General features: G+C 33.5%; 1 protein-coding gene across 2 annotated transcripts in view; it reads right to left on the bottom strand.

Annotated features, from left to right (window-relative positions):
- Positions 1 to 15,697, bottom strand: part of LOC142975622 (uncharacterized) — a 93,064-nt gene that overhangs the window by 17,636 nt on the left and 59,731 nt on the right. For both annotated transcript variants that reach the window (XM_076118580.1, XM_076118581.1), the window contains exons 3-4: positions 7,794 to 7,906; positions 1,644 to 1,739 (exon numbers count right to left, since the gene is read on the bottom strand). In XM_076118580.1, coding sequence (XP_075974695.1) covers positions 1,644 to 1,739; positions 7,794 to 7,906 — 209 coding nt within the window. The remainder of the gene's footprint in view (positions 1 to 1,643; positions 1,740 to 7,793; positions 7,907 to 15,697) is intronic.

Genomic DNA, 15,697 nt, shown 5'->3' with positions numbered 1-15,697 from the left:
TAGCGCGAGGCAACCCGCTCTTCCTCCGGCTTGCTCGCCACTATGCAGCGCGGTGCGAAGCGCGATCCAAAAGGTCGTAAGCGACATCGCCGCCATAGTTTTTATTGTACGCGATTCTCGATCAGCGCCTCCGGCTTATTTCATTATTATTACTTCACGTTGCGTTTTTAGCGGAGCGTAATTTTTGAAGGGTAGGCGTTTTCGTACTGTTTCGATTAGATTAATGATTCTAGTTAAAGATTTCGGTTTAAATATTGATGATTATTAATTAATTGTGTTTTATTTGGCAATAGTAAACAATTAATTTAACACTAATATTAAGTCTGTCCAGAAAGGGAAGCCGATAGGAATCGAGTTGTATGGAGCCTTCGCCACTGCTGTACAGCATACCTTATGTTAATTCAACCACAATTTTAATTCAATGTATATAAGGCCACCAGCGGCTTAAGAATTAATTGCTCCTACTGCCTGGTCTGGATCGCGTGACTCGACTTCATGTTGTTTTATAAAAATTCTAGACAGGCAACAAAATTTAGTTTTAATTTAATAAACTTGTCGTTTCGTGTCGAACAGAGTGGTTTTCTAAAAGCATTCTGGATGTAAGGTGGGTGAGCTTATCCAATGCTTTTGTTGCGGTTCCTATTCCCTTATTTTGCCTTATTTACGAACATTGTGTTATGAAAATAAAATACATACACAGCATTTGTACGTGTTTTAATGTAAAACAACTTGGAGTTTAGAAAATTATGAATACGCTACTAAAACAACGTGCAGAACAATATAACGGAAACGGAAGAGTTCAGCCTATCATCTGTATTTTGACGTACCTAATTATTTCATAACTGTTAAGTGCATCAGTAATTCAGTGCCTAGCTAATTTGCAACAATGTTGTAGATGAGTACCATTTTGATTTATTTAAATATAATATTGTATCTAGATGCAAAATTAATTAGGTTTAAAAATAATATAAAAGAAAATTCTCAAAAATTCCAAACTAAAACTACATCTCTCCATTTATCATAAAGATCGTTTCTGTTTCTTTACGATAGATACTTGCACTTTTTACCTCAAGTTGTTTTTCCTACAATACCCTAGAGACGTTTAAAGGTAAACAAATTGTTTTTCCCAGGAACCCACTAAGTATAATTTTGTTTTATTTTTGTTTGTCTAACTGTTTACAGTGAAAGTTTTCAAAGTAGGCCGTAGTATTTACTTTGGAAAGTAATGAGAGGAGGGGAAACTCAAGGTTGAAACCTGAAGGTAAGTTGATCAATGTGGAAAATATTGCTTTTTAAAATGTATTATGAAAATTTTGCTTATGGGTTGAAAATATAGGAAATGTAGCGTAACAAGATAGGTACCAATGTTTTAGTTATACTTACTAAAATACTATGTCGTCATCTCTCTAAAGATTGTTTTTTGTATTAAATCGGATCACCGCGTCCTACGCCCCGTGATAATATATTTTGTACGATATATATATTTAATTTTATGTTTGTAATTTATTGGGTGTTCGAATATTGCCTGACATTAAGGAAAACCAATAAAAATTGTTAATGTAAGCCCTAAACTCGTTTCAAATCTACTGCATAAAAATGTAAATTAAATAAAAATATACTGTAAAACTTAAATTGCAACTTACATTTATTTCAGCACCGGTTATATTGTAAAACTCGTAGGGAGGATCCCGTCCACGTACAAATTTCATTAGGCGCTGGCCATTTTTGAAAAACACCACCTGTAAAAAATAAATAAGTTTGAATACTAAGAATAATACAATTTTCTACTTTCTATCTAACTTTGAAGTTTGTACTTGTTGTGCGAAATACAATTACTTGCTCTGTCTTAATTATAGAACACTTATAATTAATAGACTTATCTCCTATAATGTACAAATAAGAATGAGTCGCCAAAATGTACACGCGTAACTTTTTAATTACTAAATTAATTGAATAATATTATTAAATATAATATGTTTGTAACAGCTGTCGGAACAAGATCTGTTTTTCATCAGGGAATTTCGATCCCATCATTTCATCGATGGGATCAAAATTCCCACGGGGCGGTAACCAACGAAATAAAATTGTACTATACCCGGACGAATTCGGGCTAATCCGCTAGTATTTTAATAAATGGTTTAGTTGTTGGAAAAATTGTTGCTCATACAAAATGTTCTTCGTGAAAGGAGAAAATCCTTTAAAACATGTATACCTACCGCACGTCGAAGATACGAGTGATCTATTTCAATAAATATACAAGAGAATTTTGTATAAACTCTAGAACGTCACGTATTACGTCAAGTCTTTCGCTAGCACATAAATATTTCACGTGTTCACAACAAACTGATAAGTACTCTATTTCCAAGTTCGTGTGTACAGTCACAAGCAAAAATGTGTACATTCTATGGGACTTTTTGCAAATAAAAATAAATTTAAACCATTAATGTATTACTGCGGGGCAAGCGTCTCCTCCGAGGGAGGGGTTAGGCTTTAAGTCCACCACGCCGCGCCGACCAAGTCCTGGTTGGGGACTTTGCCTACCCTCAAGAACTGCACTTAAGAACTCACAGGCATGAAAGGTTTCTTAGCTGTTGGAACAAGTGATAATTATTTCTAATACACATAACTTCGAATAGTTATTGGTGTGATGCCTCGAGTATGAACTCTCGACCACTGGCGAAAGGCGGAGAACTTAACCACTCGGCTACATCTCTTACCTTTTGTATGAAAATATAAATTTAATAACAGCTGCTATCAACAATAAACGAACAGTAATGGTAAAACTTCTTAGAAGTCAATAAATCGTACCATTTTTACAATTTTCATCTATAAAAATGCAGTTGAAAACATAACATCATATACCTACATATTTTTGCTTCAGACTGTACGACAAATACGGTACTACTTCGCTTATATTAAGCCCCTAGACGCAGGTGAACCTTCTTTATTTTACTCCTGAACTCTACTCCTAAAGTAGCAAGACTAGAATTCTAAAATTAAACCCAACTGTCGTATAGAATATTTAAATTCTTACTGAATCTTAGGTTTATATTTTAGCATCTATTTTGCTGTTCAGGTACCGTCAATTGTGCCATCTTTCTTTTGCCACGTCAACCCTCAATAATAAATTTAACCCAGTACAGTCTGACTGATGGGCAAGGGTCTCTTCCCGTGATGAAGGAGGGGTTTGAGTCCACTTCGCTGGCCAATTGCGGGTTGGGCTAATGTTAACTTTATTAACTGAAAAATATAGGTGTTTTCACTGGCATTTGTATTTGGCAGATGTATAATTTAACAAAAGTAATCTTTTTTATATGCTTGGTTTAGTAGCGCTTAACATTAAACTTATAAATAACAATGACAAAGTAAACAGATCCATAGACGGTAACTAATGTTGTTAAACATTCCTAGGATGTTATAAATAATAATTTTGAGGTTTTTACCGTGCATACATGCAGATTATAGTCACCGATTATATCAATGAACTATTCAAATGAATCTGTTTTAATATTATTATGTCATGCTTGCATAGACCTGTAGCGAAATAAACAAAATGGTGCCTAATAACTTACTTCGAGTTATTAATATTTGGACTTAAAATAGTTATCACTTGTTGAAATTATCGAAATATGAAATCATCATGATACAATTACTTTCCATACTTAAGAGTTCTTTAGAACAGTTCTTGAAGGTATGAAAAGTAAAGGCCGCTTCCTTATTCTGCCACCATTGGGGTATTAATGGGTTAAATTTGGTATTATTTATTTTATATTCGCACTCTACGCGATTAACAATTTAATACTTTTCACTACATTAAAAAAATACGTTTTCTGCTATGAAACAGTTCATATTACTAGTATTATGTTCATAAACTTTAGTACCCATTTCGTATAATTGAAAGCAATTAACTAAAGCACAAACAGATCAATCGATATACTCGTAAAAGCAGGTTGTATTAGTTTTAGGATTTCCCACTCTTGGTTTAATAGCTATTGGTGTTTGAGCTTTATGTGTGAACGTGAAACGTCTTATTAGAGAGTTCCAGCGAAGTTTTTAGTGTTGCATTTGTGTATGTATTAAAAAACTGATTTTTAAAGTCAGTCGCTGTCAATAACAATAAAAATTATCTGCGACTTTTTCGAGATGGTATGGGTAGGCCTTTCGAGTATAAAATAGCATGGTAATTCGTTTACAAATGAACATTCATAAAATAACGATACAACGAACATAGTACCTCCTCCTTTTTTAAGTCGGTAATAATAGAAGGAAAAATATAAGCTCTAATTCTCACTGCTGGCCTTCAAAATATGAGATAAGTGAGACGGTAAATCCACTATGGCACACCATTATTTTAGTTACATAATTTAATAATGTGTGTAGTATGTAGAGATTATGTCCGTATGTATGTATAGTATGTGTACCAAATATTTTCAATATTCGATTTATTCACGGAGCAAACATATTTGTTAATCCATAAATAATTACAGTCAGTAAGATCGACTAGCAAGCGTTTAATATTTTAAATTGCTTAATGAAAATAGTTCTTAGAAAATTTGTTTATAGTTATCATTGTCGGTTACCGATAGTTTAAAGCATTTGTTCCTTATATTTTGTTCCTCGTAAAATTTCTCACGAAACAAATTTGTTAAAAGTCTTCATAAAATAGTTTGTACTTAAACCACTTTTCAACACTGCACCTAAAATACCGTAGCCACGGTAGTTCCTCGAAACTTTGCATTCAGAAATTCGAAGTGCTTAGAATTTCGATGAGGATTGAGCATCTGGTCCAATCCTTCGCAATCCTGTGTAGGCCGATTTAACTGGCTGCCCTTAGTGCGCTCGGTTAAGTTGTTTCTAATAGCTAGTGCAGTTTGGTTAGTCTTTTAGTGATTTGAGAAAATCTTTGAAGTCTCAAATACTTACTCATATTTATAATTCCGCACATGCTTCTCAAAAAAAAAATTCCGGAGTATAATGCACCCTAAGTTAATTCAGTTTCTAAGTCCAATACGTGCTTCTGAAAATATTTCTCGGGTAAAATAGACCCTAAGTTAATCCAAGTCCAAATTTTATCCATAGTATCAAACATACATACGACATACAGCAGCACAATTCTGTACAGTCGGTACTTTCGAGTATCGAGAGTTTGACATTTAAAATGTACTGCAAAAATAGTTTCTAAGACGCCCACTAGAGGCGCTGGACCGATTGTCATACAAAAGTTTTCGTTAGCTAGCAGATTGTCGGTGGTCGATAGTGGCAGAGAGTCGAGGTTCAGACTTTTGCATTTATAATTTTAAGTTTGTTTATTTATATAAAATAAAAAGGCCAGAAACAATAAAACTTATCACGCGCCAATAGAAAAAAAACACAGCTTTTATATTATCTGTTTATCATTTTTGATTTCATGTTAATAAACCTGTTTCAGTACCCCGTTAGTTTATAGTAAGTGTATTAAATGTTGAGTGTATTAGTACTTGATGTGGGTCGATGTTCAAGAGGCAATTGCGTAGATTGATTGAGCTAAGTGGTTCTATGTAATAAAGATATTTGAAAGATTTTAAGGCTAAGGTTGTATTAAATATTGATGTTCTTTTACACTTATGCCTTTGGACCAAGAGTTTAGCGTTAAACGATGTTAAGTGGGAAAAGGTTTTTTTTAATGTATTAATCTGCACTATGTGTCTTTAAGTTAATATTTTCACCTGTTTTATGTGATGGTTAATTGTTAGTAATAAAAATATAATAATCATCCTTTAAAACGTTCTGCAATACGTACTAAACGTAACTGTAGCGACAGTAGTCACTAACGAGTATGAAGAATTTGACATTTAAAATGTACTGAACAATTAGTTTCTACGGTTCCCGACACGCTGCCGGTTGTCAACAGGCGATAGTATTCTTCGTTTAAACAGTTTTCCGCTTTACCCTGATATAAAAAGTTTTTTATATCCTACGAAAATATAACTGTAATTGAATTTATTAGAATAAAACTGTTTTCCGGAAAGAATTCCAAAAATAGCTCTGTTCGTTCACACATGAATGAATAAGTTAATAAGATCTTTTCAGAGTTCATCAGCTCGTTTATTCGAATCAATTTGCAGTAGTACACCTTAAGAAAAAACTTAAAAAAAATACAATTGCTCTCTTTTTCGAATGGTGCGTAAGACGATAAGTATTGAAAGTTCCCAATCCAAATTTCTGAACTCCACAAAGAAGGATCAAGTTTGGATTCTAAGCTATAATACTATAACTTCTTAACCAGGTCAAACTTTCATCTCCTATTTTATCCTTTTGGGGGTATTGATCAAAATCCTTTCTTAGCGGATGCCTTCGTTATAACATCTACCTGCATGTCAAATTTTAGCCCGATCCGTCCAGTGGTTTGGGCCGTGCGTTGATAGATCACTATCCCCCGGTTTCTGAGGTACATTTAGCGTTAGTTTATCTATTCAATAGTGTCAAAACTCATGTAGAAAAAACGCTATAGAATAGATAAACTACCGTTAAATGTACTCAGAAACCGGGATTTAGGCAGTCAGTCAGTCACCTTTGAGTTATGTATATTTAGAAATGAAGAAAGGTAGTTTTAAACGTTCAAAGGTACATACTTATATTGTATAAAATGTGTGAAACGTGTTATAAATAAATCAAGTCAGTTCTATTTTAATTAAGAAATGTGTATAAAGGCCAGAGGTCAAGGAGTTGCGTGTGACTTGCTTCATTAGCTTGTACTTGTTTTGTTCTAACCACGATGGCTTTCGACGGGTTAATTCTTGGTTTAGGTAAAAGAATAGTACAAGAATTTAGTTACGATGACAATAAAATGTTAGACTGAAAATAAACTTTACATATTTAATAGCTTTTACAAATATACTTTTACTTTCGAAAAAGTTTTTACTAATTTAATCTTCTTATAGGACGTGCCGCTACAATGTCTTATTTCCTTCAACGTAAGGGTAGGGTTAGAGGTCCTTAGTCGTAGTAGTAAGTTATTAACTTTATTAAAGAAAAATCACCACCTGTACATAATCAACTAGAGTAAAATCCATTCACCGGACTCATATGATATTCAAATGAATAGCCAAATGTGTTGCTAAGCGTAAAACTTAAAATCAGCTTAACGAATTTGATATACATATGTATATTATTATTTTTGTAAAATTGTCTTTAAGACAGGTGGAAAACGTTTATGAAAAAAAAATACTAAGACAATTCGTGAGCTAATTCGTGATTCGTCATATTGATAGTTGAAAACACAGTTATTTTTGAGTAATGTGTGATAGAGTATTTGCCCAGGCTACTTCTTAGTATATAGCATTTGGACGCTCCTAGCTAAGTGACGGAATGGTAACGGCACTTTGGCCGACTCAGAAACCAAAATAGGCTGATTGTGAAGCCCTATATAGGAATAATTAGGTACTAGAGGCTAGGAAAATCATCTAGTTTAAAAAAAATATATAATATAGCTGACTCGCGCGACTTCGCTTGCGTCACATAATGAGAATGGGTCAAAATTTTCCCCGTTTTTGTAATATGTTTTACTGGTACTTTGCTCTTATTGGTCATAGCGTGATTAATATAGCCTATAGCCTTCCTCGATAAATAGGCTATGTAACACTGAAAGATTTTTTCAAATCGGACCAGCAATCTCTGAGATTAGCACGTTTAAACAAACAAACAAACTCTTCAGCTTTATAATATTAGTATAGATATATTCATATGCCCCTCGTTCTGGAGGAGACCCTTGTCCAGCAGTGGGACAGTAATGGTTTAAAAGAATGTTCACGTACCTTATAAAGCGACTCAGGGTCGACATTGTGTTCGCAGCGCAGCACGGCGCTGTGTCGGTGCACCACGAACCTCGGCGCGCGTAGTTCTACCCACACGTCCGACATACCAGCCACTGTTAACAAAGAAAAAAATATATTAATTATACATATAGTCTACTATATTTGCCGATTTTTCGTTTCTTTTGTGGTTGTTTATTACACAAAAATGCCGACAAACAACAAACAGATACGATTTTAAAATGTCAGACGATGGTGAGTCATGAGGCCTATCAAGATGTATCTAAAACTAGCTGACCCGCGCAACTTCGCTTGCGTCATCTAAGAGAATGGGTCAAAATTTTCCCTGTTTTTGTAACATTTTTCGTTGCTACTCCGCTCCTAATGACCGTAGCGTGATGTTATATAGCCTATAGCCTTCCTCGATAAATGGGCTATCTAACACTGAAAGAATTTTTCAAATCGGACCAGTAGTTCCTGAGATTAGCGCGTTCAAACAAATAAACAAACAAACAAACAAACAAACTCTTCAGCTTTATTATATTAATAGTATATAGTATAGATATATTAGTATAGATTAGCTGAACCGGTGCACTTCGTACCACCTAACGGTTGATTCTTTCATTTAATGTGTATTTTTACGTAAATTTTTCTCTTCGTATACATAAATTACAAAAAATACTCTAGAAATCGTTATCCTTCATTTACTTTTTAATTAAACGTACATTTCTTAGTGCTTAAACCTGTAATTATTAAAGTAATGTGACTAAAATCTCAATCGTAGTACCAAAAACAACTTGAACAACACAGCCATACACTAGAATGCACAAAATCAATACAAGCCAAAACTAAATTGGCTACCAGAAGTCAAAGGTTGACTGTCAACCACAAACGAGGACTTAAGACGGTCCCATCTAATGAGCTATGTTCGACCCTGTCATTATGATCAACGGGTCATTGACCTCAACTAATTAGCAAGATGGATGTTGATAGATCTCGTGTCTCGATAAGAAATCTTCCAACAGTAATTCCTATGGGAAATAAATTAGGTAATTTGTAACGTATTGTTATTTGCTTCGATTGGTTATTGCAATGTTTTGTTAAGTTTTGCACTACTGCCGCATTGGTTCTATTTCATTTCTAGTGAAGTTAAAGCTTGTTTTTAGTAAAATGCTAAACTTACTTAAACTAACCTACTAAATTTACTTAATATTCAATTAATTGTAAAGGATAATAAACACTATTTTTATATTTATTTCGTCCGGCATCGAGAAATGAAACCATATGCAGTTTTAAAATGGTGATACTCGTATCGCTTGGAGCATATCTTTCAAATTCCTGTACGCTTTCTGCTTCCCAACTCGTATTTAAGGGTCCTTTTACGGTATGTGCTAATAATATTGCAGTGTATATCATCACATGGTATATTATAACATTTCAACGTATGATCGCGTATTATCAAATTTAGTAATAACGCTGTTATGTTATATATATAATATGTACGCGCCATAAGGAAGCATTGTAATCAACAGCACCATATAAAGATAAACATTTTACAATCTCAATATCCTATTAATATTACGAATGCAAGAGCATTTATATATGTATGTTTGTATGTATGAATGTATGTTTGTTACTCATTGAATTGTAATCAAGATGCTACTGAAATAATTCAATGAAATTTGGTACATAGATATTTTATAACCTTGATATACACATAGGCTACTTTTTACCTTGGGATTTTTTTTACGATGACAACGAAGGCGCTGGCAGATGTTAGTGTTAAATAAAAGAAACATATGAAACGTAACGTTTAACATGAACTTGAAAATAAAAGCTTGTTACAACATTCTTTGTAAGTGAACAAATCTCCAATTACAGTAAAACGTAGACGAGTCGACATGAATATTATAAAGGTACGTGCACACTTGGCGAGAATGAGACCCTTCTTATAACGAGTTGCAAGCATTAGTGAGGCGAGTTTAGGCTGCTTTTACATTAAAGATAAGCGAAAAAAGGTGTGCACGAAGAAATGTTAAACTATAAAATAATGTGTGTTGCTATAAGTTGAAAGTACTTTTCTTAGACATTCACGACATTATAAATAAGACGTCAAATAATTATCTTCTAATCCCGCATAAAGCTACTTTTCTTCTTTTTACAGTTTATGTTATAAATGCAAGGATACTTATCACTTCTTTTATATTTTTTCTGATGATGTAGGAAAAATATTTATAGAATAATAACAATTAGATTTATATCGAATGAAGACGTGCTCTCAGTGAGTTACGCAACTTTATTGGTTGCAACGCTGACTTTTGTACACGAACAAAACTGAACGAAAGCAGGCGACATTTGCTGGCAAGCAGAAGACTTTAAAAAATATATACTAGCAGAATTCCCCACCCACTCCTCTACTTCGCACATCTTAACTAAAACAGCAGCCTTAGTAAGTCGACTTTACAGTGATCATCTCGCCCGGCCTACAGGCTAAATGACACCGTATTTTACATCAACCCTCCACCCCCCGCCCCTGCCGTCCTGTGTCGTAAATGTGCCTGTAAATTTAATCTTCTATCTAAATTCTTCTTTGTGATTTGGAGGTTATTTTCGCAGGTAATATTCTTTGGGGTATTGAATTTAAAAGTGTGGTGAGTTGTGGCATTAGGTATTAGGTGAATAGAGCTTTTGTTAAATAAAATGACACAAAAATATCTTATGCACCCCGTATAAAACAGTACACTTATAACACAGAGAACAAATTACATTGGCGGACTTATTGTACAGAGTTAATACAAAATTAGTGTCATCACCCATTTTTTTTGTGTTTTTTGTTAATTGTTTGTCTGCTGTTTTTACTATATGTTTAAATGCGCGTGTAAGTCAAAATTTTGTTACTATTTTAACTATGCCATAGACTGAACAAGACTACATCCATTGTCATCGGTGCTGTTACAAACACAAATCGTACGAACAAACATCCACCTGGGAACAAACATTTGTAGACCATACAAATGTTTGCGCCGGCACGGAATCGAATCTGTGAATCTGCCAACGACGGGATTTCGTCATAACACGAGTTCGGGCAGAAAAAGATTCTCACTACACTTTCTTAAAATAAAATACTTCTTATAGAGACACTTTAAATAGTCACAACTCTATAATCATCTTTAAAATATTGTAATCTCTGCTATTTCGATGTTTGAAAATGTCCTGAAAAATACGTTACGTACCATTCTACTTCGTATAATATGACAACTCTTTAATTACTCGATAGGCAGAATTGAGATAAAATAATCTTCTCAATCTCAATCTACAACGGGACAACTCTTATACGGATAATGTGCCGTACACAATCTACATCAAAAAAAAAACAGGCCAAACATAATATTACACTGCCATTAAGTAGGTCATCAAGTAAAACTTGAAATCAATCATGAGAAAACTTTCCATTGTGGCGGAAAAAACAATAAATAACAAACAGACGTTTCCCATGATACCTATCCGAGAAAATTAAGGGAAATTTTGAATCTAATTCGTTTGTTTACTAATAAAAACTTCTGATATGTTGTTGACTAACATTTTTAGTTAGTTGATACTTTGACAAAAAAAAAACTTGTTTTATTTTTTTATCTGGGGTGATAGGAAAAAATAAGGAGGTCTTTGCCCTGCAGAGGTATAACTAAATGCTGTAAATAAAGAAATTACAGACCAATTCGACAATTAAATGCTTTTAAAATTATTATGTGAGCTTAACATCTTACGCAGACAGACGGTCTGTTATCCTGGAAACTGGAGGTTCGATAGACACTCGATGTAAAATACTTGTATACAACTGCATCCGGTGAGACTGGAAACCGACTCCAACATAGTTGGAGAAAAGGCTATGTATGTGCTCAAGATTTCAGTGAATCGGGAAGCTTTTTCCAGCCTGCACCAATGGCAGATATTTTCTGGTTTAAATAGAGGTGTACATGTAGAAATTTAGTCTCTATTTCCTTTTGAAGACTTTTTGGAGACGACCCCAAGCTACAGTCGAATTATTTATTTTTTCTTTACATAAATGCCATAAACTTAGGCATGACGAAGCAAAATATTTTAAGATTCGTGTCCAACTTACTGGCCGGTTACACGCCAACCATTACTCACAATCAATCAGTTAAGAAAATATAAGTAGCTCTCATTAAGTTTATAAATATAAATAATTATTTTTAAGTGGTAATACAAGATTCACGGCTTTGTGGTCAAGTTTGGAACGACAGGGTTATGGGAAAGTATCATGCAAGGTGCGTGACGAACTCTCGAAGGCCATATCACACAGGAGTAGTAACAATAGTGCGATAGTTCTTGAATGTATATGCCCCCTCCCTTTTATTAGATGTCCAGAAACCTCTTATCCCGTTGCTCGGTGTTCCTAGTAACAGATTGAAAATGGGATGAAGAAATAGAGTAAAATCTTGGTTACGAAAAAACAACAGTTATGATTCCTTTACTGTCGTCTCATAAAAAAATATTTTGAAGCAACAAAACAACACACGTAGTGTGGCTTAAAGCTTATAAAAAACTGAAGAAAAAATTATAATCATACTTATAATTACGGAAAACCACTGTTAACCCACTCCAATAAACGAATAGAGCTATCGAAGTAATTTCAAGTTACCAAGTCATATTTACCCCACTGTGACACTCAAAGGTGGGTAATGTGTAACACATCAGCGCCGTAGCTTAATTCCCGTTAATAGCCTCATGTTTGCTTTAAATTATGTCATGGACCTACTTCAGTTCCCTCCATTAAACAAATTAATTTCATTGTTAAATAAACACTTAATTACTTGACAATGCAAACAATACAGGTAAACAGAGTTTCATAACTATATTATTTGAATAATTATAGCTTCTGCTCGCGACTTTGTCCACGTGATAAAGCTTCCTGGGGTAACAAATCCTGTGTGTTAATCCAGGTTATCAGCTAACGATGTACCAAATCTTATCAAAATCAGTCGAGTAGTTTTTTAATAAAAGATTTCATAATATGTGAGAACATATGTAAGTATTTTTTCGAATATACATGCATCCTCACAAACTTTCTCATTAATAGTAGCAGTAGGATGAAAATAAGGATATTTCTAGAATCTAATAATTTAGCAATAAAGTTCTAAAATGTTTGTAAGTTATAAAGTTAATGACTATTATTACGGTATATGATTTTATTACTACTCGCTCGTGAAACTCGGTCATGGAAAAACAAATAAAAGTTGTTGAACATTATTAAAACTTTGTTGGATTATTCTAGAATTGACTTATTATTGTTGTATTTGTTTTTATGTAATGTATTCGTATAGCTTACAAAGTAGGGTTCACATTTAAATTATTCTACTTTGGGAGTCACAAGCAACTTTGTATGAGTGAGTCAGGTGAGTTTTGTAAAATAACTGAGTACCTAATATCATATTAACTTTTACTACCATCATTTTATTATGTGTTTGTCCTTTTTTCACGTGAAACTGCAACCTATTCGAATACAATATGGCAAGGTGATAGATGTCTCTGGAAGAAAACATAAAGCCAAAGTCTATTTGAGTGTAAAATATCATCAAGTCGTTGTTACCGACTTCAAAAGAGAGGAGGTACTATTTTCGAATGCTTTATTTTATTTTTATTATGTTTATTTATACATTTTACGGCCATTGAATGGCGCTTCAATATTTTTTAATTTTGCAAGATTTTGTGAAGGAGTAACAACTATCTATACAAGCTATTCTTCACACAACAACAGGTATTAATTTGTTTCCAGCAAAAAAACCTGAACAAGCAGAGTTTTAGCAACGTAAAAAAAAAACAATTGCAAAGGCCATTACACGAAATAAAAGGGGACATCCCCAAGTGGGAGACCCCAGTTGGCTAGTCACGGATAAGATAAAAGTTAGGTTCCATCCTTACTTGTGTAAGTGAATTTATACGTTGCTATGGCACAAAAGGTCTGAGAATGTTTTGATAGTATGGTGAAATTGATTTTATTATCTAACAAAGCTCTTGGTGTCTAGTATTGATTTCAGGTCGGGATAATGCTAAATGTAGACATAGATTCCTTCAACTGTAGCTGTACTTTGACATGTTGAGTTAAGTAACTGAAAAATAATTTCCACTAGTATTAATATTTATTAAAAGTTTAGTTAAGTAAATATAGTAATCCGTTGCCTAAAGGGACCATGGGTTTTACAATTTATTTAATTTATTGCTCTCACTGCCAACTATAACGGTCGAGATTTTTGTTTCACATCAAGAGTAGTCGTGAGTTGGATTCAAATAAGTAAAATTGTTTTTTCACTGTGTTAACCAGTAACCCCCAGTTTCTGAGGTATATTTAACGGCAGTTTATCTATTCAATAGCGTTAAACTCATTAAAAAACCGCTGTAAAAAAAACGGTGGTAAGTTAAGTAAGTGCAGCTTTAAGTTCTATCCCAAAAAGTACCCGGGCGAAATATTCTTACTTAATAATTAGATTTGATGTTTTCGTATTTGTATTATACCTAAGTGTTCGTATTCTTGATTGTATAAAATGGGTTTTGTATAAAGCAGGAAATTCTCAGAACTGACAAAAAATACTTTGCATAATGTGGGTGTTATTGATACAATCATCTTTGCGTGGGCACAGACAATGAAGCTTTCTGAGAAAACGTACTGCTGAATACTAAAGAAATATTATCATAAAACCAAGTTTAGGTTTGTAGGATGTCGGTTTTAAAATTATTTAATTGTTATAGAAAGATTTTATTTCATTACATAAAATAATTCATTTTTCGCCGAAGCAAACTTTTAATAACAATGATCTTCAGGTCTCCTTAAAACTAATCAGTGCAATATAAAAATAATATGTTATTTTTACGACTACAGCGTTATAACGCAAAGCAAAATTCACAATTATAATATATTATTATCAAACCGCCATTGAATCGTTTTAATCCCATTCGACCAACTTGTAAGAAAATATGCCCTTTTTAACTTCTTCCTTCAAACAAACTACCACTTTAACGTCAACATACATGTAATTCAGTTAAACTTATAACTATTTATTTATTAACAACTCGAACTAAAGACTAACACAAAACATTACCCGAGCATTCAACTTTCTATTTTAACGTTCATATTATAATAGTGATATATTATTTTATAATTACATACTGGTTGTTCCGAACGCCCCAAGGCGGTAAAAGGGTCAAGCAAAGTTAACAGCCTACCCTTACAGGACTTTTATTAACCCTTTCACCGTGACGTAAAAGGAATGGATAATGTCATGAGTGGGTTTTTGTATGTAAATTTTTAAAATATTTTGACTGATTGTTGATTTTTGCCTGAATAGTTATAATGACTACCTTTATGACATATCGATGGTGTATGAAACTGCTGCGTAGAGGTCTTGGTTTCAAATACCGGATTGGCCCAGAAAGTTATGACTTGCTGCCTCATCGGTTTATAAGAGTAATAGACATTTGCCTGCACATTTGCTAGTTTTAATTAAACTTGTCACCGAAAAATATTTTAATTATTGTCAAGATCACCCAGCAGCGAATGTCTTTAAATGGTTTTAGGCAATATGTTTTTTTATTCGTAAAACCAATCCTTAATTGTATATATTTTCTGTCTAGCGATCACAATTCTTACTTAGACCAATCTCAATATTTTCTACCACTATCGACAACCGGCTAGTTATGGAGAAATTTTGAATAAATTACTGATCAGCGCCCCTAGCGGAAGCCGCAGAAACTATTTTCAGGCATATTTTAAACGTCAAACTCTTGATATTCGGTAGTACCGACTGTAGAAAAATGTGCTACACAAAAATAATGATGATACAATAATGTCCTTAAAAGTGACTTATTCATAAAGTTCCGTTTTTATTTCCTGA

Source organism: Anticarsia gemmatalis, chromosome 9 (assembly GCF_050436995.1).
Source record: "Anticarsia gemmatalis isolate Benzon Research Colony breed Stoneville strain chromosome 9, ilAntGemm2 primary, whole genome shotgun sequence".
Lineage (NCBI taxonomy): Eukaryota > Metazoa > Arthropoda > Insecta > Lepidoptera > Erebidae > Anticarsia > Anticarsia gemmatalis.
Note: the sequence above shows the minus strand (reverse complement) of the source record. Positions and strands in the feature narration are given on the sequence as shown.